The sequence below is a fragment of the Podarcis raffonei genome, chromosome 3 (assembly GCF_027172205.1).
Source record: "Podarcis raffonei isolate rPodRaf1 chromosome 3, rPodRaf1.pri, whole genome shotgun sequence".
NCBI lineage: Eukaryota > Metazoa > Chordata > Lepidosauria > Squamata > Lacertidae > Podarcis > Podarcis raffonei.
Genome location: NC_070604.1, coordinates 99,307,334 through 99,332,840, shown reverse-complemented (window position 1 = coordinate 99,332,840; position 25,507 = coordinate 99,307,334). Strand labels below are relative to the sequence as shown.

General features: G+C 43.9%; 1 protein-coding gene across 2 annotated transcripts in view; it reads right to left on the bottom strand.

Moving 5' to 3' along the window:
* Positions 1-23,463, bottom strand: part of LPGAT1 (lysophosphatidylglycerol acyltransferase 1) — a 60,151-nt gene extending 36,688 nt beyond the window's left edge. The window contains exons 1-3 of one of the 2 annotated variants that reach the window (XM_053383240.1): positions 23,060-23,462; positions 21,079-21,311; positions 19,805-20,072 (exon numbers count right to left, since the gene is read on the bottom strand). In XM_053383240.1, coding sequence (XP_053239215.1) covers positions 19,805-20,042 — 238 coding nt within the window. In that variant the 5' untranslated portion in view covers positions 20,043-20,072; positions 21,079-21,311; positions 23,060-23,462. Of the gene's footprint in view, positions 1-19,804; positions 20,073-21,078; positions 21,312-23,059 lie in introns of both variants that reach the window. The other variant, XM_053383241.1, reaches the window with a different exon arrangement.
* Between the last annotated feature and the right edge of the window lie 2,044 nt (positions 23,464-25,507).

Sequence of the window (25,507 nt, the reverse complement as noted above, 5' to 3'; positions counted from 1 at the left end):
TTATTCAGCATATAATTAGAAGTATGTAAAATATATTGATTTTTAAAAGGATTTATGTTTGAGTAATGGAGCAGCTTAATGCATGCTACCTATTACAGTGCACATAATACAAACTGACCCAGTTTGCACTCCACATTAAACTAGAATTTATATGCTGCTTGAATGTAAAAAAAAAAAGCCTCAAAGCAGTTAGCTAATAAGTTTACTATGTATGCACCTATCTGGCCTGTTTGTCTTCTCTTCATATTCAATTTAAAACAAAAAACCCAAAAATGATCTGAACCAGAGATTGTGGTTTTATTTCATTTTTGGATTACTGATTGTGATTTATTAGAACAAACTTTGGCTAGAAATCATGATTTGTTGGAAGCAGAATAATTATGATCCCTTGGTGTGGACATCAAAGGGATTGTGACTTATTTTCTACCAGTGCCCAGCTAACATGAATGAGGAGGAGCAAAATAATGGTAAGTCATTGTTTACGTTTGTCACTGTGATGGAGATAACACTAAATGAGAACATAATGAAAATACAGAACACAAAATAAAAACCCGAACCAGTTCTTTCACAACTTCTCCAAGAAGTCCACATTTGTATGACACAACCAAAGGAATTGAGAAGATTTCCTTAATTCAAGTGGACTTTGCTTCCCTGAACTTGCTCTACATGTGATCTGAGAGCTGCATTGCAAAATTTGGAGAAGATGAAAACTAAAGGAGAATTATGTTCCAATTCATGTATTAGTGAGGGCGATGTGAATTATATCAGTTCACTTATAAAGACAGACCAAGCAAAATTCTATTCTATCCCAAGATTTATGTTAATAATAATAATAATAATAATAATAATAATAATAATAATAATTTATTTATACCCCACCCTCCCCGGCCAAGACTGGGCTCAGGACTGCTAACACTGAATATAAATACAGTAAAAACAGTAAAAAACAACAATAGTTGATTAAAATATAAGTTAGAATACAGTTTAAGATGCAGCTTAAAATGCAGCCTCGTTTTAGTGGTAGCCCATAGATCAAAGCCATAAGGGGAGAAAACGTCAAATATTCACCGGGGCCAACTATCCATGCTGGTCGTACATGGGCCAGCAAAAAGAGCCGAGGGAAAATTTATATACAAATCCCATATAAGGGGTTCCATTAATATATATATATACACACACACACACACACACACCGTATTTTTCGCTCTATAAGACGCACCAGACCACAAGACGCACCTAGTTTTGGGAGGAGGAAAACAAGAAAAAAAATATTCTGAATCTCAGAAGCCAGAATAGGAAGAGGGATCGCTGCGCAGTGAAAGCAGCAATCCCTCTTGCTGTTCTGGCTTCTGGGATAGCTGCGCAGCCTGCATTCGCCCCATAAGACGCACACACATTTCACCTAACTTTTTAGGAGGGAAAAAGTGAGTCTTATAGAGCAAAAAATACGGTATATAGGGGTCAGACTGAGTCCAGCCCAAAGGCCGGGTGGAACAGCTCCGTCTTGCAGGCCCTGTGGAAAGATGCCAAATCCTGCAGGGCCCTGATCTCTTGCGGTACGGTGTTCCACCAGGCCGGGGCCAGAGCTGAAAAGGCCCTGGCCCTGGTTGAGGCCAATCTAACCTCCTTGGGGCTCGGGACTTCCAAAGTGTTGTTATTTATGGGCCTTAAGGTTCTCCGCGGGGCATACCAGGAAAGGCGGTCCCGTAGGTACGACGGTCCTAAGCCACACAGGGCTTTAAAGGTCAAAACCAGCACCTTAAACCTGACCTTGTACTTCACTGGGAGCCAGTGCAGCTGGTAAAGCACTGGATGAATGTGATCCCGCGGCAAGGACCCCGTAAGGAGTCTCCCCGCGGCATTCTGCACCCGCTGGTGTATCTGGGTCAGCTTCAAGGGCAGCCCTGCGTAGAGCGAATTAAAGTAATCAAGGCATAATTACCGTATTGTGGTTTTTAACGCTGTATGAACATGGTTCTGAAAAGATTTTAAATAAAAATAAAAATAAAGACATAGTATATAAATTCTGAAAGACATACTGTCTGCTGTTTTGGTTGAAATCAAACCAAAAAGGCAAAAACTTTGGAAGCCTCAATGATCATCTGATCATCGGTGCTTGCAGAATCTAGTGCAGAGGGCTTTGCAGGCATTGCCAAACAGCTGAATAATGGTGCCTGCAAACCCCTTTTGGCCAAAGCCTGTCTTTACCTGTCCCCACCTGACAACATAAATTACATAAGGTACAAGCCAAGTAGGCGTAACTTGATCAACACAGTCTGGTACACCTTATTATACCTGATCTATGGCAGAACATTTTTAAATGCTTCAATCCAAGGTGTTCTATGATGTCTAACAATTTTTTTAAAAAAATAAAATTAAGATGTTCCATGTAAAAAAAGGCTTGAACAACTGAAAAGTTCAGTGATATACAAGCAGCTAGTTATTTAAAAGCTTAGTTGCAGAACAAAGTTTACTTTAGCCTTGACTTTGAACTGCTTCCAACCACATCTTGCTACTGGTATACCAACCTTTGGCATGGCCCAAGTTCTGGCTGCTCATTAACACTTGGGTTGCCCGACAAAATCCTGAACGAAATAGGTCAGAGGTCAGTTTCTAGTCTCCCAAAATCATTCGCCTTTTAATTGAATATAACTGTAAACGATGAACTTTCAAGGAAGCAGCAAAATACATATAACTGGGAATGCAAGAGGGCAATGACATTTTAAAAAATACAGTGGTACCTCGCAAGACTAAATTAATTCGTTCTGCGAGTTTTTTCGTCTTGCGAATTTTTCGTCTTGTGAAGCACGGATTCCCTGGGTATTAATGGTTTTAAGAAAAAGGAAACAAACTCGCAAGATGTTTTCGTCTTGCGAAGCAAGCCCATAGGGAAATTCGTCTTGCGAAGCAACTCAAAAAACGAAACTCTTTCGTCTTGCGAGTTTTTCGTCTTACGAGGCATTCGTCTTGCGAGGTACCACTGTACCGTATTTTTCACTCCATAAGACACACCTGACCATAAGTCGCACCTAGTTTTTAGAAGGGGAATGCAAGAAAAAAATTTTTTTAAAGGGAGAGCTGAGCAGAGCCTGTATGCATCCCAGGCTCTGCTCAGCACTCCCTTTCACTAGCCACGTGGAGCGTGTGTGCGGCGCTTGCAGGCTTTTCCCCAGGAGGGAGAAGGGCAGCCCGTCACTCTTGCGGGCTTTTCCCCGAGGAGGGACTGACGCGGCCAGTCATCCCTTCTCCCTCCTCAGGGGAAAAGCCCGCAAGAGCCGCACCTCCCGCCTGCATTCGCTCCATAAGACGTACACACATTTCCTCTTACTTTTTAGCAGGGGAAAAGTGCTTCTTATGGAGCGAAAAATACGGTAATCTCCTTTTTCAGCCACTTCCTATCTGCTTTACACAGTTCTCTTCACTTCCGCATCTGCATAGGCCAGGGGAAGCCCACATGGTACCCTCTGTATCTTGTTGTACTCCAACTCACATTAGCTCCAGCAAGCATGGCCACACACCAGGGATGATGGGAGTTGTAGTCCAACAACATCAGAAGAGAACCATGTTGGCTTATCTTGATGCAGGCATTCCTCTCTCCTAATGTTCTACTTTGCAAATGGGGCAGATCAGCTCTCCTAGCGTGGGTGGCAGTATCTTAAATAAGCTGTTTCTATTTCTGTTCAGTGATAAATAGTGTGATGAATTTGGTTAGACCAAATCAGCAAAACGTACATAATATGTAATTTGCAGGATATGGCTTTCCAGGGTGCAGAACTTTGGTTGATTTGCAATTAGTAGACCAAAAAAATCCCTGAAACTGTAGGTACCTTAAATTTTGTATTTGTCTGGTTCACTGCTACATCCCAAGTCAGTCCATAATAAGACCCATTCATGATTTGACTATGGATGAAGAGGCTGATGTATATTACCGAAATGTGGATGGGGGGGGGGATCCTGACCTGACCCAGTTATGTCTACTTGGGTACTTTGGCCACAGTGACCCACACACTGGTAACTTCCAGGACTATACTGGAATGCAGACTACTGGAATTCACTCTAAGTAGGGCTGCCCTTAACACTGGTCTGAAACCAAAGCCAGTGCAGAATAAAGCAGATAAACTGCTGATTGGGCTACCTGCCGTGAGCATTTTCCACCGCTTCTGAAAGAACTGAACTGGGCAGTGGGCACCAAGTTGCTGCTGAAACAAGTTTAAGGTTTTCCTGTCAACTTACAAAGCTGTAAACAACTTGGAAGCTGGACACCTGGGAGAACACCTTCTCTCAACCTGTATATTGAGACCCGTCTGGTTGTGTCAAAGCATGCTGAGATCCCATCTTGCAACAACCAAGAAATGACCCTTTCAGTTGTAGTACCCAGTTTATGGAATCACCTCCACTCTGGAATAAGGTAAGCACCAACCTTTGATCAGCTGTTGAAGAATGCTAAAAAAACTTCTTAGTCTATGGCCAGATTGGATGCAAACAGCAGAAGATTAATTCGTTTCAGTCTAAAACTGCAACCACACCATACATTTAAAGCATGCCTCCACCCGGCCGGGGGGGAGGGAGGAATGAGAACTGCAGTTTGTTGAAGGGGCTGGGAAATACAGTTCTGAGAGAAATAAACTACAGTTCCCAGAATTCGGAGGGGTAGGTGCTTCAAATATATGGTGGGTTCAAAGCCCAAGCCCGCCTCAATCACATATAAAGCAGAGACCAGATTAGATTTTTAGAGGAAAGGGAACTAAACCCATCACTCAAAGATTACCTCATCACTATAGAGATGTAAGTAGCAAGCGCAGGGTTCAGAGCTGGTTTAAACAAAAGGTTCTGCCACTGTCACATCTAGTTTGGTTACTGACCGTCATTATTCAGGGCTATTTTCAGATTTGCAATGTAACACTGTTAAGTAATATTTTCCCTGTACTGCAGTGTGATCCAAGGGCTTAAGAGGCAGCCTAGAAGAGATTATGTCTTTTTCTCAATGTAATATGAAGAGAACAAGGAAGAGGAGATAACAGGTCCGGATCACAATAATGTAAACCATTCATCCAATAGTCAAGAGATGAAGATAAAAAGGAAAATAACAAAGCACTACTGAATAAAAAGCTAAACCACTGAACGCGATGACAACTTCCACAACAAAGATGAAGAAAACTTTTTTATACAGTAACCGTTAAAATAACTCGCCTATCGGAATAACGAGATAAAATCAAGTAAGCCCATTCAACATTCAAATCCAAGATGTACTTTTTAACATTGTGACTGCATAAAAGAAGCTTCCAAGCCTAAACCATGTTCTTTCTACAATTGCCTCAGGATATCTCCAGTTTTAATTCAACACATGGCATGCACTCATAATATCAAAACTGAGGAACAGCAAAGTTCAATCTATTATAAAAAGGCAGCAAAATACAAAACTAATTCCACAGCACATTTCAGCCCTGACCTTTCCAGAAGTAAGCAATTTATTCTAAATACAATGATCCACATCAGTATTTCAATAAATTTATTGAGGACCAGGTCTTCCTGGTAAGAGCTCCCCTGAAAATGTTATGCTTGCTTTTAAAATGTACAGTGGTAACTCTGGTTACGAACTTAAATTTGTTTCAGAGGTCCGTTCTTAACCTGAAACTGTTCTTATCCCGAGATACCACTTTAGCTAATGGGGCCTCCCGCTGCCACTGCACGATTTCTGTTCTCATCCTGAGGTAAAGTTCTTAACCCGCTACTTCCAGGTTAGCGGAGTCTGTAACCCAAAGTGTTTGTAATCCGAGGTGTTTGTAACCCAAGGTACCACTGTAATTGAAATTACCTTCAATCCTGTAAGCTCCCTTGAGTCAGGGGAAAAGGATAAACTGCCAATCACAAGTATCAATATTAAACGGCTTTAGGTATATTTTATCTATTTTAAAGGTAAAGGGTAAAGGGACCCCTGACAGTTAAGTCCAGTCGTGAACGACTCTGGGGTTGCAGCGCTCCTCTCGCTTTACAGGCCAAAGGAGCCGGTGTTTGTCCGCAGACAGTTTCTTCGGGTCATGTTGCCAGCATAACTAAGCCGCTTCTGGCGAAACCAGAGGAGCGCACAGAAATGCCGTTTACCTTCCCACTGGAGCGGTACCTATTTATCTACTTGCACTTTTTTTGGCGTGCTTTCAAACTGTTAGGTTGACAAGAGCTGGGACAGAGCAACAGGAGCTCACCCTGTCGCGGGGATTGAAACTGCCAACCTTTTGATCAGCAAGCCCAAGGCTCAGTTGTTTAGACCACAGCGCCACCCGTGTCCTACACTTACCTACTTTATCTAAGTCTAATAGCTGGAAGACTGCTACAACAAAGTAATCCTCAAAATGTTCCAGGTGTACTGCAGAACAAAAAAAACAAAAAAACCCCAAACAGCCACATTCAGAAGTTACGCCGCCACTATTCAATGTCTCAGGGATAATGGAAATAAAGTTGAAAAAGCAAAACAGTATATCAGCAATTAGTTATGACAGCAGTGAACCAAAAAAAAAAAAAAAGGGGATTTCAAATTTTACTATCATGGAAATAGTTTACAATGGGTATCAGAATAAAAAATCCAAACACACTAACTAACTATGCAAACAACAAACCTTTTGTCCAAATTTTAAGCTTCTTTAGGATCAAGCTCAAGATCTAAGCTTAACTGGCATCAACACCTATTATTATTATTATTATTATTATTATTATTATTATTGCTACTACTACAACCACTACGGAGAATGTGGGACAGAAATAGAATACTTAATCTAGAAGTAAATTAAGTCGAGCTTAAATCCCTCAATTGTGTGATTGCCTGCAAATTTAATAATTAATAATAATAATAATAATCTGCAATACTGATTTCAACCAAATGTTATTTTTATGAATAAACACTATGGCAAGAGAATGCCTTCACATATGTAAGATCTTCAAGCCTCAACAAATCACTGAGGTATAAATATATTTGGGCAATCAAAAGCCGTATTGGTTTTAATAGTTACAGTTCACTAACTATATAAGGAAATTGTAATGTAATCACTTTCAGGTGAGGAAATTAAAATCTGAGTTCATAATAAATAACGGTAAAGCATCTGGTGTCTCCAATTTATTCTTTAAAATGGAATTCTCCTTTAAAATGAAACAGTGAAAGAGATTTATGATCCAATGACCCTAAAGAGTAAGGCATCATCTAAACTAAGCCTTGAGCATATATTTAGAACCACTGTGATATTTTTTCATTATTTGCTAATCTGACCAAAATAGTTATGACTAGATGACATACAATAACTTATAGCTGTGGGATCAAAACTCCTCACCACTCACTAAAAATGCTGAGGTTCTTGACAGACCACTTACAATATTTTCCTGCCTTCTGTAATGTGCTGTGGTAGAGCCTGAGACTGTATAATATTCTACTGCTTGTGGTCAACTGTTCCATTTTCACAGAAATATTATAAATATAATCTACAGAATAACAGACATGTTAATAAACTGAAAACCTAAGCTATTCCTCATTATATATGAAAAATTTGCCAGTGTATCATCATTGGCTGTTCTCCTACAAGGTTAATACAGCAAGGATTTTACCTGCCAAATATTGGAGACCCCTAATGCAAAATGTTCAAAGAAGAACATTCACTACTATGCTGTTATTACTAAATTAATACACTGCATGGGACTAATGAAGGAAGGCACCACTATAATTAATCGCTTAAAAGCTGTTGACCTTTAACTACAGGTGGAGCTCAACTAAGTTTTACTCAGAGTAAACTCAGTGAAATTAACAGACCTTGTTGTTGTTTAGTCGTTTAGTTGTGTCCAACTCTTTGTGACCCCATAGACCAGAGCACGCCAGGCACTCCTGTCTTCCACTGCCTCCCGCAGTTTGGTCAAACTCACGTTAGTAGCAACGGACCTTAGTCATATTCATTAATTTCAGTGGGTCTACTTTGAGTGAGACTTGGTTGAATAACACCCGTAAGGCACAAAACACCTCTAATCTGTAACTGTTAGTCATTTATTTATTTAATAAAATGTATGCACCGCAAAGCGGTCTACAGAAGACAAAACAGTAAAATCAAGAAAGATTCACAACCCTACGCTAAAACATGCAAAAGATACAATACTGAAATGGGTTAAAATTAAAAATAAGAGTTTGGACTTGATACCCTGACTTTCACTCCCCTTAAGGCAGGCATAGGCAAACTCCAGCCCTCCAGATGTTTGGGACTACAATTCCCATCATCCCTAGCTAAGGACCAGTGATGATGGGAATTGTAGCCCCAAACATCTGGAGGGCTGGAGTTTGCCTCCGCCTGCCCTAAGGAGTCTCAAAGCGGCTAACAATCTCCTTTCCCTTCCTCCTGCACAACAAACACTCTGTGAGCTAAGTGAGGCTGAGAGACTTCAAAGAAGTGTGACTAGCCCAAGGTCACCCAGCAGCTGCAGGTGGAGGAGCAGGGAAGCAAACCCAGTTCACCAGATTATGAGTCCACTGCTCTTAACCACTATACCACACTGACTCTCTAAATAGGCTTGTCTAAACAGGTATGTTTTTAACAGGCGCAGAAAAGAGCCCTGAGAAAGCACAGTACTCAAGGGGCAAGGAGTTCCAAAGTGTAGGCTCTGCCACACTTAACGATCAAGTCCTTACAAATGTGGAACATGTATTATGTGGCACCTGTAGTGGTGCCAATTCCGCCAATCAAAGTGGTTGGGTTGACATTCTCAGGCTAAGGCGATCTCATGGGTAAACTGGCCCTAAGATGTTAAGGGCTTTATATACTAATAGTAACACTCTGAACCCGGCCTGGTAGCAAATTGGCAACCAGTGCAGGTCTCTGACCACTGGTGTTACATGCTGACAAGGCCTCACTCCTGTCAGCAATGGTGCTGCAAATGATAACGTTACGCTTCATAGAGTCACCTCAGGAAGAACACCCTGGTATGTTTTACTCATAGAGGCAAATAATAAAAAGGTTTGTTTGCAGATTTTCTTCTTTCGTGTCATTTAAGCAGAAGTCCCTTTAGTTGTTTCTAGTCTCCATTCTCACATACTTCCCATCCCAAAAAGCATGCTGAATTACAATTTTTTAGCCAGAACTCAGTCCCGGTACCTCTCAGGTAGGCGCCATATAAGAGAGAGAGGGAAGTGTTCATGGTGAGTTTTGGCACCTCTTTTCTCTAGAAAAACAGCACTGAATAAATCCATTATTAATAACATGAGAAATCATTTGGTCCCAATTGCCAGAAAAGGAAAAAATCATAATCCTTGTCATAACTGAAGTACTTCTTGTTTATTCATATAATAGTGCAAGAAGTGGCAATGGTAGAACACTTTGCTTCCAGTAAGAAATCCTCATCTAACCACAGGACTATAGAAAGCACAGCTTAATTGGTATCACAGTATGAATTCTCTCACATCATTTTGTTTAGTACAGATTTAATTGGATCCCCTGCAAGAGAGACATAAAAACAATACAGATGCAGTTTGTGAAAAGGAATCCTAAAAATCTGCCAGTCTGGACGCACCCTGACAGAATCAAACAAGTCATAATTTAGTTATTGCCAACTGTCTATAAAAGCTGTGGTTTTAAAGCGGTGCCCATAAAATCCATTAGAACCATTGCCCTTACATTTCCTGTGGCAGGCATGGTGTATTGTAGCTGCGGTGAGGCAGAGCAACAGTAGGACCGCCAGCGATGACTCCATGCTTTTCTGGATTTGTTCTGCTCTAGTTTAAAAAACCCCAATCTGCACGCAGAAGCAGGCTTTCATGCATACATCACTTAGATTGACAACTGTAGTGTACACTGGATGAATAACCATCCATGCATCTAAGAGAGAAAGCTGCCTTTTCACGCTGCATTGCTTTTAACACGACATGCATTCCAATACGCATCTTGTAGCAACCTGCCTCACATAACCTAAATTGAGCTTAATATTTGCGATCAGTTTTTGAAAAATGCTATCAACAATGCAACCCAAGTAATAATCTACAACATCCACTCCCTTTATATAAAAAGGTATGGTAGGAAGGAAAGCCAGGAATGAAGAGGTGGCTGAGGATGGGGAAAGAATGCCAGAAAGGGAAGACTTGACATTAGGAATGTAAGCCAACAGAAGATGGGAGAACTGTGAGTTTCAATGTGATGTATACAGCAATCAGAGTAAGATAAGGGGAAGGGGAGATTTCTTGCACTAGAAACCCTTTTGCTTTCTAGCTGTCACTAACAGCCACCCCTTCATGGATCCAGACCCTCCACTTCTATGTGTGGAGCGAGATCTGGATTAGGCCACTGATCAAGCAAGCAAACAAACAAACACCAAGTAATACAAGTTCACATACATTACCTTCTATTCAATTTAAATAATTATTTGATTTTATATTATTATTACATGCTGTTTATTCTGTATTGATCTTGTATCCATGGCATCAACCTGAAGGGTTTGATACAAAGAAGTGAAAACAGACTTCTGTACATGCAAAAGGAGTTTCCCACCTCTCTTCTCTACCGAGGCACACCTGAAGCCTCTGGAAGTCTGTTTGAGGGACAAGGATCCTCTATGATGTGCAACGAGATAAGAGGAAAACTGGTGGAATTGCAGAAGTGCCTATTTGCACAAAGCACCTTTGGATACAAACAGAAAGCTGCTTGGGCCTAGAGATCATCTAGTCAAACAAAGTTAATCCTTTGTGTTCTTAACCTGCAACTGACCCTGGGGGAGACAGGTAGACATGGCTGGGAAAGGGAGTGGATTAATTTGGCCTGTGTGTTTCCTTCTGTTCCACCCTCCTCAGTTGTCACTTGAACTCCCTAAGGCTTGTGCTGTCACCATTCATCTTTCTCTTGAGTACAGAGCTAGCCCCCCCCCCCCCGCCCAGTAGAATAAAAAGGGTGCACACATGCCCTGGGTGAGCCAAGTGACAGCAGAAGAGGAAGAAGAAACAGAAGGGAAAACATGTCCAACTAATTCACTCCCTTCTATTCCAGCCCCCCCCTCTCTTTCTTCTCCCAGGCTTCTAAGCAAAAATCAGCAGTATGACTCACTGGGGGCAAGTCAAGTGACAGCGGGGAGGATGGGGGGGAAACAGACCTAACAAATAAATCTGTTTCTTTTCCAAGCACATCTGGGTGCAGACAGCAGGCACAGGTATGCAGTTCCCTTACAATCCAGGTGAGAAGAGAACAATTGACAAGTTGTGCATTCCGGATTCTGTGAAATGCACATCCTCAACTACAGCAGTTTGTTTGCTTTATTATTCTGCCCTATTTTGAAGCTCACGGGTTAAACTTTTTTTTTTTAAAGGGGGAAATACTCTAAAAAATAAGCTCAATATTATTCCTATTTTGCAGATGGGGAAATATAAGGATGAGAGACAACAACTTGCCCACATCTTTTTCCCTGGAGGAACTCAAGGCAGCTACACACACAGTCTTGAGTGTGGTATCCATTCTAGGAAAGAATGTGAAAGTCCAACGTTCTGAAATATAGCTACCCCAAGCTCTAGGATGCTGGATGCTTCTGAAACAAGGGACAATTCTTCAAAATTATGCTGTGGTAAACATCTTTCAGAATTGCAGCAATATCATCCTTATCATTGTGCGGAAACCCTTTTATCTTCTCACCAATTCAACTCAATTGTAACTTCCCTAGGCTATAATCCATACACAAAAACCGAAACGCATGCCAGCAAATTTAAGTTGCAGGTCCCTGCCAGAAAAAGCAAAATCAATAGCTGAAATCATGATATTCCTCCTTGGGAATCAACTTGTTGCGGAAGAGTTTTCTGTGTGCAGTAACCAAATGCCTCAGTTGTGATCTGTTGTGTATTATTACCCTTCCTACAATCCCAGCAGCAGTGTCCCCTTTGATAACACATGAAATTAGATGTACCACACCCTCAGTGGATAATATGGTTCGAGTGCTAACTTATCCTTCTCTGTATGGACACGCCTTACTCTTTGGAGATGAGATATTCCATAGAAAACAGGTTTTCATTTTATTTCCCCTCAAAGTGAGGTGGTTCTAGTATAGCCAAAAATGGATGTGCCTAAAGACAAATGCAGTCCTCATCGATGTGACCCCCAACCATTCAGGGACACCTGCTGAAGGCCTTTCCCAACTCCACTTCCATTTTCCAGTGCTTCATCTAATTCATGTCTACCACTTCAAATGTTTGTTCTCAGAATTCTGCCAGGGTTCCATAGCCCATAATTATCTATTTTGTCCATTTATAGATCACTTATTGTTAACAGATTCCAAAGCAGTTTACAATGAGGAAAATCCAAGCAAATACAGTAATCAAAATACAATTGTATACATTAAGACCAATTAAAGCTCTAGAACTTTATGAAAGGTGTATATGCCACCTCTCTGCTAATGAATAGGTTACATGGCTCTAAGCCTACCTGAAGCCTGCCTACACCACAACTCCAGCAAAGTTTGAAAGAAGAATAGACATACTTCGGGTTACAGCCGCTTCAGGTTGCATCTTTTCGGGTTGCAGACCGCCGAAACCCGGAAGTACTGGAACGGATTACTTCCGGGTTTCAGAGGTCGTGCATGTGCAGAAATGCTAAATCACACTTTGCGCATGCGCAGAATCACAACCCGCATGTGCGCAGACGCGGGTTGCGAACACTGCGGGTTGCGAAATTGCATTCCGCACGGATCATGTTCGCAACCCGAGCGTCCACTGTAAGGAGTTTCTCTTAGAAATCTAGGAGCCAAATATAATGTATGGATTGCTATGGTAACCTCCCTCCAAAACTGCTGGAGAGACCTGAGCTGTTTCTGAATTTCAGCAGGGACCAAAGTAGCCTTCTGAGTGGCACAGCCCACCTACTCTAGAACTCAACACCAGTAAGACACTTTGTCAAGTGACAAGTACATAATCACATCTGTTAGACGTGAATTCCCTTTAATATTATAATCCCAGAGACAGGCAAGAAAAATCCTCTGATGATTTATTCTTCGGTAATTTTACTGCAACACATTCTATTTTATTTTATTTTTAAAATTAGATTCTAGCTTTAAATATGGGACTTCCGGTTTGGGATCGCAAGCAGCAGGGAGATAAATATGAATAAGAAAAGCACTGTAATAAATAGGCAAATTTCTTTCCTGATCTTCTTTTCCAGCTAGCCCAAAGGCGCACATCTTACACAATATGAATAAGTTAAGGTAAATGTGGGTGAAGCTAAAAAAGGCAGAGGTTACCACGAGATATTTTGCATAGGCCACAACTGTAAAACACATTCACTTTCTTTTATAAATTTATACTTTTTCCAACTGTGTCATTTCCCACCCACAATTAATCTATCAGAAACCAGGTACAGCCTAGGAAGCCTACTGCAGAAAGAAAAACTGTATACCATGTGTGCATAGTCACATCCTCCCCATGTTAACAGTTCTTGAGCTCCATCTTCTATGCATGGTGTCAATAATGGAAAGTTGCTTTTCTTCAGTAGCGGAGGCAGTCAACGTGTTTCCCCAAGGCACTTGTGCTAGCTATACTGCCTAAATAGTTCTTTAGAATCCTGAGAATCAAATAATTCTATTGAAGAAAAGGAGTCTTTCCACCTCGCATGAGTTTTGAAAATACAGTATACTGAACACTCAGAAACAAGGACTAAAAAATAAACCCAGCTGTATTAGGTTTTTCATATTGCGTTATTCCATGGCAATTACAAAGTTCACCCTTGGGTGTTTTACTACAACCCAGTCAACACTGTTCCACAACCAGATAGAGGCAAATTTATAAACTATAGTTGCATGCTGCACTGAACTTTGCACTATTTTCCCTATGAACATCCTGTCACCAGAGTCTACTAATTCACTTCCACTTTGTCCCCACACTCCTACTTTGGTCTCTCAGTCTCTTCTCTAGCTGGAATGTTTGCCAAGCCAGCTGTGACCCTCTATTTATATGGAAAAAAGAGCAGCCTGGTCTTTTATGCCTCAGGTTATTGGATGCACAAAAGACCAAGTTATCTGTAACCTAATACAATGAGAACAAATTATGACCTATTAATAGACAACAGAAAGCCCCAGGTTCTTGTGTGACCTCCCAACAAACATCAAAACACTCTTGGCTTACCAACTGCGGCTTGTTTGGAGAGAAACAAACCAAAAGCACTAGTTCACAGTAAGCCAACACTGAGTTCTGTTGGTCCTACCTCCCAGTGCAGGAGCAATTCAACGGTATGCACTAGTGAGCTGCTTGTTCGTACTAAGTCATAGTTTAGGGCTTACTATGATGGGTGAAAAAAGAAATGGAGTGGCCCTCATAGTCAAAGCTAGAGAGTTCCAGAAAGACATCTACTTCTGCTTCATTGACTATGCAAAAGCCTTTGACTGTGTCGACCACAGCAAACTATGGCAAGTTCTTAAAGAAATGGGAGTGCCTGATCACCTCATCTTTCTCCTGAGAAATCTCTATGTGGGACAAGAAGCTACAGTTAGAACTGGATATGGAACAACTGATTGGTTCAAAATTGGGAAAGGAGTACGACAAGGCTGTATTTTATCTCCCTGCTTATTTAATTTATATGCAGAATACATCATGCGAAAGGCTGGGCTGGATGAATCCCAAGCTGGAATTAAGATTGCCAGAAGAAATATCAACAACCTCAGATATGCAGATGACACAACCTTGATGGCAGAAAGTGAGGAGGAATTAAAGAACCTTTTAATGAGGGTGAAAGAGGAGAGCGCAAAATATGGTCTGAAGCTCAACATCAAAAAAACGAAGATCATGGCCACTGGTCCCATCACCTCCTGGCAAATAGAAGGGGAAGAAATGGAGGCAGTGAGAGATTTTACTTTCTTGGGCTCCATGATCACTGCAGATGGTGACAGCAGTCACAAAATTAAAAGATGCCTGCTTCTTGGGAGAAGGGCAATGACAGGCCTAGATAGCATCTTGAGAAGTAGAGACGTCACCTTGACAACAAAGGTCTGTATAGTTAAAGCCATGGTTTTCCCAGTAGTGATGTATGGAAGTGAGAGCTGGACCATAAAGAAGGCTGATCGCCGAAGAATTGATGCTTTTGAATTATGGTGCTGGAGAAGACTCTTGAGAGTCCCATGGACTGCAAGAAGATCAAACCTCTCCATTCTGAAGGAAATCAGCCCTGAGTGCTCACTGGAAGAACAGGTCGTGAAGCTGAGGCTCCAGTACTTTGGCCACCTCATGAGAAGAGAAGACTCCCTGGAGAAGACCCTGATGTTGGGAAAGATGGAGGGCACAAGGAGAAGGGGGCGACAGAGGACGAGATGGTTGGATAGTGTTTTCGAGGTTACCAGCATGAGTTTGACCAAACTGCGGGAGGTAGTGGAGGACAGAGGTGCCTGGTGTGCTCTGGTCCATGGGGTCACAAAGAGTCGGACACAACTAAACAACAACAAATGATGGGTGAATGGGCTCAGTATCTATGCTTGGGTTTTCCTTCTCTAATTCTACTTTCTTTTTCCCCTTTTGAAACTCTCAAGCAAGTTCTGTCACCAAATGAACTGTTATTTACCTCCTCATTCCTCCTCCTTATTCCAACATGAATCCCTTTGTATCTGCGTAGCACCAGTCACCCTTCCTTACTTGGTGTGTCTTTTTCCAAATTCTCTCAGCGTCGGCACATCCCTCCTTCTCATTCTATCTGCCCCAATCTCTTCTATTCTCTATAGATTTAACCACATAGTTGCCACCCAATCTAAATAATGCCTTTGTAATTCAGTGAACCTTTTCCCCTTTCTTGTAATAAACCATGTACATAGACATTTTGTATCTCTCAGTCTTGATCTCATTACCAATTTCTTTAATTGGAGACTCAATTTTCCATGGCACACCATGACTCTTGGTTAAAGATCCAAACATATGGTTCTACCTGTTCATGAATAATCAGTGATGTGTAGATGAGGACATGCAATAATACCATTCCTATTATAATTTCATCCACTTAGTACTAAGAATAGCTCAAAGCAAAGAGCATAGTTAGTTTCGATATATACCGTATTTTTCGCTCTATAACACGCACCCGACCATAACACGCACCTAGTTTTTAGAGGAGGAAAATCCGTAGGCATGCCACCCGTAGGCATTCCCTCCATAACACGCACAGACATTTCCCCTTACTTTCTAGGAGGAAAAAAGTGAGTGTTATGGTGCAAAAAATACGGTAGTCTTCTGGGAAGACCCTTCCCAGGAACTGGTCACAGAAAATAAGAAGTCTTAGTTGAACTTCATCCTACCTTACTCTTATGTAGTCTGTTGCCCAAATTCCTTTATCTCTAAACCCAACTCCAACACCAGAAGTAACCAAGGACGAAATAAAAATGCCTTTGACAATACTGAGAACCTGTTCAGCTTTCCTCACATGTGCACCTCTATCGGTGTTAAAAATATAGACACACCCACCCTTCAGTTTATTTGTGAAGGGTGCAGACAGCGAACAAGCACTGTCATGCCTAGTTTGGCCTTAATATTGAAGCCTTATTTTGAAAACAGAAAACAAAGAACAATGTGTTAACAAGATATTTGTGTTTTCTTTTGAGTGTTATTGAAGAGCACATGTTTAGAAACAGCTGAAAGCAGAAATATATAACCAAGCATAAATTCTCTCAAGTACTCTTATAATAGTAGACAAGCCAGCTAATTACTAGGCCACAAAACTATTTCTGGGGGGGTTTCTGCACATGTGGCAAAACCAATTTGTCACCATAAATAGAATATTTAGGCGAAGAAGCAGTCATCTGAACTCTGCATCACAGTTCCACTCTGTTTTAGCACAAGAATGCAAATAAATGTTGACACCTGCAGAGTTAAAGACAAATGCTTGAGCAAACGCTAACAGATGACATAACTGTAAAGCACATGGTACAAATGTAAAGAAAGAACTGAAAGAATTTTTCTTTTTTAGGGCCACTTTCTAAATCTTCCAGAATATGTGATCTTATGCAAATAAGCACTGGCACTTACCTTCTAAACACTAAGGAGCACATCAAGTCTTTTAAGAACATATTCACAAGTATTATAGGTATATGGAACGCCTGAGGTAATGATAATTGGGGAGGGGAGGGAAACAGGGAATAAGAAATGTACTTCTCCTTTCTTAACACAAACATCTACAGGAAAAAAATGCACTGGCTCCTACAATTTCATATGTTCAACTAATTTCTTCATGTATAGCATAAACAGAATGATATCACCACTTTGTTGACAATGGTATAGTTTGCATGAGCCAAAACATTAGTGTGAACGAACAATATGTGGGCTCCCAGAGAGGCGATTACAACTACTTTTCTTCTCCTCTGGTTATTATGCAGCTTTAGCCATGTTTGGCATAATGTGTTGTCTGAACCCATGCTTGTAAGGAGCTGTAATCAAAGTTTGTACTCTGGTTTACAGCTTGTGGTTTGTCTAGAGCACGCTAAACCTTGAGCTCAGGTATGGGTGACATGCTAAGCCAAACCATGGTTTAAATCGGCAGAACAACTGTAGGAGCAAAGCGGTTAAGTCATGGTGTGCATTATTAGTATGATATGCTAACAAGGACCATATATGAATCCTAAACAAACCTATACAAGTTTGTAAAGGAAAAAAAGAACTAATAGGTCTGTCATAATTTCAATGGCAGATTATGAATATACCTCATGCCAATAATGCCTTTCATGCAACAGGCAGAAGAAAAAACCTTCACCTGCTGTCAGAAGAAATGAACTAAAAACAAAAAAGCCTTTCAGAACCACTAACATTATCTAATATCACAGAACAATTGGCCTGAATTTTAACTAAAATTGTCATATTACATCCTCAGGATAATAAATGGGGTCTTTAACCTCATCATTTTTACAGTAAACCTCACATACGTAACACAGTAAAGCATCAAAATCCTCAATCCTTGCTGGAAGAATTTTTCTTCAATGTGTGTGTGTGAAGACCTCAGATGGAAACTTTCCATTGTGAATACTATGTAGACTTTTTCTGAATAGACATCTTTAAAATCTACAGCATGAAAATGAGTATCTGATTAACCTCTATAACGGGGAGAGCACTTCTGAAGCACTGCGCTACTCAAGAAGCCCCAAAGATGTGGGGTGCATTACAGCGAAGGGTCCTTTAAGCACCTTTGAGCCACACTCCAGCTATTTGTACCTTTTGTGAATGTTGCTCGTGAATGACAAAAGACTAACAAAAATACAAACTTGCACCGCATTCACATTCACATTGTAGGCCAATTAAAACTTTAGTGAGAACATTATATAATATGAACATGAGCTGGAATCATTGGATAACTACCAACAAAACCTCATCTTAAAGCATCTGGTGTTTTTTTAAAAAAAGGTTTTACTCAGAAAAGCCCATGATAGAGTAGAACATGGCATATTATTAAAAAGGACAGCTGTTCTTGAAGTCTACTTTGCAGAGAAGTGAGGAAGTTCTTTCTAGATTCTAGTGCTATACTGACAAAGACTCTAATTAAAATATACTGACTAGGAGCTACTGGAAATCCCCCCCCCCAATAAACATACAGGCAATCCTCTTTTCGCATGGGGGTTATGTTCTGGACACCAAACACATCAGTGGAGGCATAAGCCTACCCCTTTCCTTTTTGTAACGTCTTTATGACGTTTGCGGGGGGGGGGGTCCACTTCTGCGTTCAGCATCATATGTGATCGTTCGCATGTCATTCAGACGCGCCTAAAGCAGTTGTTGCCTGCGCTTAGCTCAGGTTCTTTAAAAGTCCTACAGTATTAGTTTCTGTTACTGCTGCGAGGCACTATGATCATGTCTAAGCTCTACAAAATATATACATATATATCAGTAGATAAGAGAATATTTTGCAGCATAGAGGCATGGGACTTTCTGTAGATACTGAGTTATCTACCTCTTTTTTCAAACTGTGAGCATATCAATATCCAAAAGCTACTATTACACACTGTTCGAACAAACAAAAGCAAGCCAAGAACAGTCCTCATGCATCTTTATAGTTCAGGAAGCCATTAGTAAAATGGAAGTCACTTACTAAGAATTTCAGAAAAAGCAAACCTGCCTAGTCAAACGATTTATAATATATGTATTATTTCCCTTTTACAAACACAGACAAGTGATTTTTGCTCACTGGCATACCCACAAATTTCGACTGTCCAAAATCTGGTAAATGGTAAGAGTCACAGAAATATGTACATAAGTATTCACAAAATGTATCTAGAGCTGTCAGCATTCATAACCGAATGCCCAAGTTTTCCAGTTTGGACATTTAATATCATTCACTCACATGTGCACATATAATTGCACTTTAAAAAGCCAGTTCCCAATATTCTGTTACACTTTATCACAATCATAAGACACAATCTGGGTTAGAGCCCAGGAAGAATAAAACCTGTGAACGTTTACTATTAAGCCATATGGAAAACAGCAAGTACGGCTGTTTTGAAGTGAGGGCAAAATGCACCTACCACTCCTGAAGATGGAATTAAAGAGTTCTCACCAATATAGATCCCATGGAAGGGCATGAAGTGTCCTTCTATTCCGGAAGCCTTATAAGTATATATTATGTTTGCATTTACTTTGCAACAAATCTCACCGATTTCAAAAGGGCTTCCTCCTTCCCCACAGAAGTCAACCTGTCTTACCCCCTCCTCCCTTTGGCTAAGTGTGTCTTTAAGCCAAAATTCTGCTATTCGACAAGCACTGAATATAAATCTCTATTAATACATAAAATGACTGTAGGAGACTTCCACATATAGGTTTACTTCTGTATACATGCATAATCAATTTCAAGTAGTAAGTTGTTCTTACCTGTATATCCTGCACACCAGCCCCAGGAAGCCACCATAGCTAAAAGCCATTTAAATAATACTCCTTCAATATACCAGAACCGTTTACTATCCAACAATCGGAGAGGTTGCAGTACTATTAAATACAGAATGTAGGACGGAATAGCGACAAGGTTATTGGCAACCATGAAGCCAAATCTTAAGAGTGCTTTCAGAAATATATAGGCCGCCCTTCGGGCCTGTTCTAAAGTCACAGCCATTCTCTTCACACAGGAGTCTGTAGTCGTTTCCTACAGAATAAGAAAGAGAGAAATTACTCAACACGAAGAAGACAACTTCCTGCTTACCAATGTCCAACAAGGCCTTATTTCAAAGAAACAGTTATGCGCTTTGTATGTATTGAGTCACCATAGCAAAGATTTCCCCCACTAATTGGCCTGTTTGCACACACATCATCTATTGAGTCATAACTATCTTTCCAGCATGATAAGGAGCTTAGGATTTTTACTTGGGTCTAAAGCACAGAATGCATATACCCAAGCTTACTTTTAAAAACTGACACACAAAAATCTACCTCGCTACAAAAGGATCACTTGTGTTAGATGTTAAACTATGTTTGTGGAGGTTGTAAAGAAATCTCAGAAAACCCTTCCCTGTGGACCTAGGGTTTCACTTTGTTTTTACAGACACATATGAGTATAATCACATACATAAACTGTAAATGGACCCCATCAACATAATTCAGTCTTGTAAAGTTATAGCATGGATGAAAAGGAAACGCACATTTGTACATTCCATGCTGCAAGAAGACAATCAAATGCAGTAACTGTACACTAAGGGGCAGTCCATTTGTCTGCCCCCCTCAACAAACAAAGTGGTAAATTATTTTGGGTTACACTAAAAGCAGGGTGACAACTCCCCTTTAGTTAACAAGGGGAGGTGGCTGAGGGGGAAACAGGCAACCACCAGCTGCATTGAAAGGACCTTTTAGCAGTTACAACCAATAAGCATTGAAGAACACCCGAAATGGCCTCTCTAGCCCTCAAGTTAGTCAGGAAAGAGTGGACATCCAAACATATCAGGGGGCAGTCAGTAGGTAAATAGCAGAGATAAATAGAAGAGGGAAGGGCAGAGAATCCCAGGCTGGAAATGGAAAGCATGAATGAGGGGCGGGGGAGAAGACTAAAGAGGACTAGGAAGGGGGGGGGACGCCAGCAGCCTGTGGAAGGCAGGAAAGGGATAGTGGGCAACCACAAGGCCAAGCCAACCAACGGGACTCCGCGGATCATCACTCACCTTCTGCTGCGCAGAGGGAAGGAGATGGCAGGGCCGAGCGAACTGGGCCCGGCGGCGGCGGCGGCGGCAGCAATGTGCGCCCTAGTTGGCAGCGGCTGCTGGTGAAGGAGGTGGCGGCGGCGGCGGCGGCAGCAGCTCTGACAGGAGGGCGGCGGGCTCATGGACACGGAGGTGGCTGGCCTGGCCCCAAAGTAACGGGCTGGGAGCCGGCTCCCTATTCCGTCTGCAGCTCCCTGAGTGCGGGGGGAAGAAAGGCGCGGAGTGAGCGAGCGAGCGAACGGGAGAGGGAAGAGAGAAGCGGGCCAACGCCGGGGGCTGCCAGCCCGGCGAGGGAGGTCGCCGGCAAGAGGATTTGTCCCGGGGTTGCGGCTAAATCCGCCGCCGCCGCCGCCGCCGCCTCCTCCAGTCGCGGCTTTCAGGGCCTAACGCGCCCGGCTCTCCTAGGTTAAGCTTGGCGGCCAGCAGCCCCTCAGGCGGGCGGGTGTCCCCCGCATCTCCCACCGAAGTGGGTGGGGTGCAAGAGGGCGGAGGACGAGGAAGAAGCATGCGCGACACCTGTTGGGGTACAGAGGCGCGGCGAGGAAGGGGAGGATAGAGGTCGTCTCGGGAACTCCCCGCCCCGTTACCTATCTGCTCCTGCAGCGTATTTGGGGGCAGAAGGTGGGGGGGGGCACCCTGTGAAGAGCCGGGGGGGAAAGGGACGCATCTGCGCCCCATTCAAATATGGAGAAGTAGGAAGAACTCGGCGGTGCTCTTCCTGCATGCGCCCCACAGAGGGGAGGGAGGGGCTCGGCAGCTTTCGGAAGGAATCTCAGAGTTGCACGCCGGATAGCTTCGATTATTATTGTTATTGTTATTATTAATCCGCTGCCCCACCTCAACCTATCCCATAGGTTGTCGCAAGGGCGACAAGAGGCAGGTGCCAGGCAATGCTGGGGAACACCCAGGCTCTGATCAGAGCACCAGGCGTGACCCACATGTCGAGTATTCACCCACTGGGGAAAGGGGGGGTCCTCGGGGTGAGCCACTCGGGATGGAAGGTCCTCTCAAGGGCAGAAACGGTGCCATTCTGCTCCTCAGTAAGGTGGGCTCTCAGTCTCTCCACCATACAACGAAAAGAAGCTGGGATGAGGTCAGGCTGCCCCCGAGTAGTCCAGTCCTTCCCTTGTACTCCCGCCTTGAGCTGTCGGTTTTGGGAAGTGACCTTTTCCAGAGCCTGAAACTGCCCATTCCCTTCTCTCCCGCCGCCACCATGCGGGGAATTGTCTCAAGGGCACCCGAAATAAGGGGACTTTCCAAAAGAGCATCCATAGGGCAATGACTACCACCGCCATGCATTCCGTGTAAAGGGAACCTCGCAAGGGCGTCAGTGGGGCGAGTTTCCCGGTTGTCGGGAAAGAGGAGGCTCTTAAGGACACCCCCCTGGTGAGAAGCCCTTTCCCTCATGCCTAGAGAGGGCTGGCCTCTCAAGGGCACTATTGGGGTGATGCCCCCCCGCCCCCTCAATCCGAATTCAGAGGGACCAATGTCCGTATTTAATCTGCCCGAGGAGGTGGCATGTTCACCCCCCTCTCTTAAAAAGGGCGTAGAAAAGCAGCAGCGAGGAGGGGGGCAAGAAGACCCCATACCCTTTCAGCCTGAGGGGGAATCCATCTCAAGGGCGACAGGGGGAGACCCTCCTCCTCCTCCCCTAGAAGAGGAGGAAGGACCCCGGGAAAGCCCCACCGGGAGCCTCCTCCCGGCCCGCGCGGTAGCTGTGGAGCGGGGACCCTCTCAAGGGCGCCAAGGGGCGCGGGAACCCGTCCTCCGCTTCTCCTGCCTCTCCAAAAGCCCCAGCAGGCGGATGAACGGCGACTCCCCCCCACCACATCCACGCGTGCGCGCGCGCCCGCCGCTCCTGCTTTCCCTTTTCCCGCCACCCCCCAACCAGCGCCCCATTTATTCTCGGGTAAGCGCGGACGCCGCGGGGGTGTTTCCGTACCTCCGGCCGGCCGGCTGCCTTCCCCAGGCCGGCTCCCAGGAGCTCGCGGGATGCATAGCGGCGGGCCGGCGGCCGCCACAGGGCCCGGCCAGCCCTCGCCCACCTCTCGCGCCGGGAAGAGGCTCCGCCGCGACGGCCCGTCGCCGCCGCCTCTTCGCCTCTTGGCGCTCGGAAGGGTCCCTCTCGCTCGCTTCCTTTCCGGCTCCCGAGGAGGAGGAGGAGGCGGCGGTGCTGGTGGTGGTGGAAGCGGCGGCGGCAGCGAGCGAGCCAGGAGCGGGCCCCTCACTGCAGCAAGCGCCGCTCCCTCCGGCCGACAGCTCCCTCTAACGAGCCTCGGAAAGCTGGCAGGCTCAGGCGGCCGAGCCGAGAATCCCCCCGGCGGCGGGCAGGGCCTCGGCAGGCCGCCTCCTTCGCTCGACCCCCGCCCCGCGCCCGGAAGGGAAACGCGCGCTCGGCGTCGCCCTTCCCTCGGAGGGGAAAGTAGGGGGAAGGCTCCTGGGGTGGGGTGGGGGGTTCCCCTTCTCTCTCTCACTCAGAAGGGGGAAATGCAGTATTATAAATAGCAGCCCTATATATAACACAAAACATGCTGCTATATGTTTGCGCGGACACAAACACACACACATATATAGAGAGAGAGAGAGGGGCAAAAGGGGGGGGGACAATAGGAGCCCACCCCACACACTTCCTCCTGCCTCCTCCTCTTACTGAGCTTGAGCGAAGCGAGAAAGCTGCTGGATTGGATGGATGCAAGACCCCACACTGCCCTTCTCTCTCCCTCCACCTCTTACATTGTCATTAACCAGCGACCCCTGGCTTGAAAAATGTCGCGTGGAAGGGCTCGAAGCGGGCACGACGAACACGGGCACACGACTCGTGTGCATGCTCCTGCCTAACGGGGCGCGGGGAAAGATGGACAGAGAGGAGGCGGGGACTCGAGAGGAATTTAAGGCACGGGCAATGGGTTTTGGGTTCGGGGGGCATGCCTCACACATAAGGGCCTGCAGATGTATGCCCTGCGAGGGTTGGGGTGCAAGGGGGGTCGGCAAAGGCGGGGGGGGGGGAGTTTGCTTGTTCAAGGTTTAAGGAGCATTGGGTTTTTTTGGCGGGTGTGGGGTGGACAGGCCAGCTTGGAGTGGGTGTGGGAGGGCCGGGAAGTGAAGTGGGTCTGAAAACCGCGTGTTAATTTGGAAATGCAGCTTTCAAAACGTTTTATTTTTATTTATATGCCCCCTTTCCGTAGTTAAAACTATGCTCCAGGCAGCATACAACATGAAATAAAATCACATACAAACATTTTTGTTGTTGTTGATTAGTCATGTAGTCGTGTCCGACTCTTTGTGACCCCATGGACCAGAGCATGCCAGGCACTCCTGTCTTCCACTGCCTCCCGCAGCTTGGGCAAACTCAAGTTCATAGCTTTGACAACACTGTCCAACCATCTCGTGCTCTGTTGTCCCCTTCTCCTTGTGCCCTCCATCTTTCCCAATATCAGGGTCTTTTCCAGGGAGTCTTCTCTTCTCATGAGGTGACCAAAGTATTGGAGCCTCAGCTTCAGGATGTGTCCTTCCAGTGAGCACTCAGGGCTGATTTTCTTAAGAATGGAGAGGTTTTCTCTTTTTGCAGTCCATGGGACTCTCAAGAGTCTCCTCCAGCACCATAATTCAAAAACATCAATTCTTCGGCGATCAGCCTTCTTTATGGTCCAGCTCTCACTTCCATACATCACTACTGGGAAAACCATGGCTTTAACTATACGGACCTTTGTTGTCAAGGTGACGTCTCTACTTTTTAAGATGCTGTCTAGGTTGGTCATTGCTTTCCTCCCAAGAAGCAGGCGTCTCTTAATTTCGTGGCTGCAGTGATCATGGAGCCCAAGAAAGTAAAATCTCTCACTGCCTCCATTTCTTCCCCTTCTATTTGCCAGGAGGTGATGGGACCAGTGGCCATGATCTTCGTTTTTTTGATGTTGAGCTTCAGACCATATTTTGCGCTCTCCTTTGTTGGCAAGGTGGTGTCTCTGCTATTTAAGATGCTGTCTAGGTTTGTCATTGCTTTTCTCCCAAGAAGCAGGCATAGCAATAAGCAATAAAAGATCCCTTCATTGCAGGGATTTGGACCCTAATCAGTCCCTTCCAGCTGGACAGTTTTGTGATTCTATCAAAAAATCAAAAAGTACACAAGTAAATTGAAACAAATTCCTCATAAAAATAAATTATAAAATAAAGGTACAAAAATTAATTTCAGTAACGGCAGCAGCAACAACATCCAACACCCCCCACCAAGTACCCCAGCCCAGTAGCCTCAGTTTTTGTAGCTCAAGTCAGGGCCCAGCTCTCCCAGGCCAGGTGGGAAAAGGCCTGCAAGGCAGGAAATAGTTCTTCTAGGACTTGCAGCCTTAGGGCTCTAAGCACATTGAGAATGCCTCCGATTAGGGTTGCCATATTT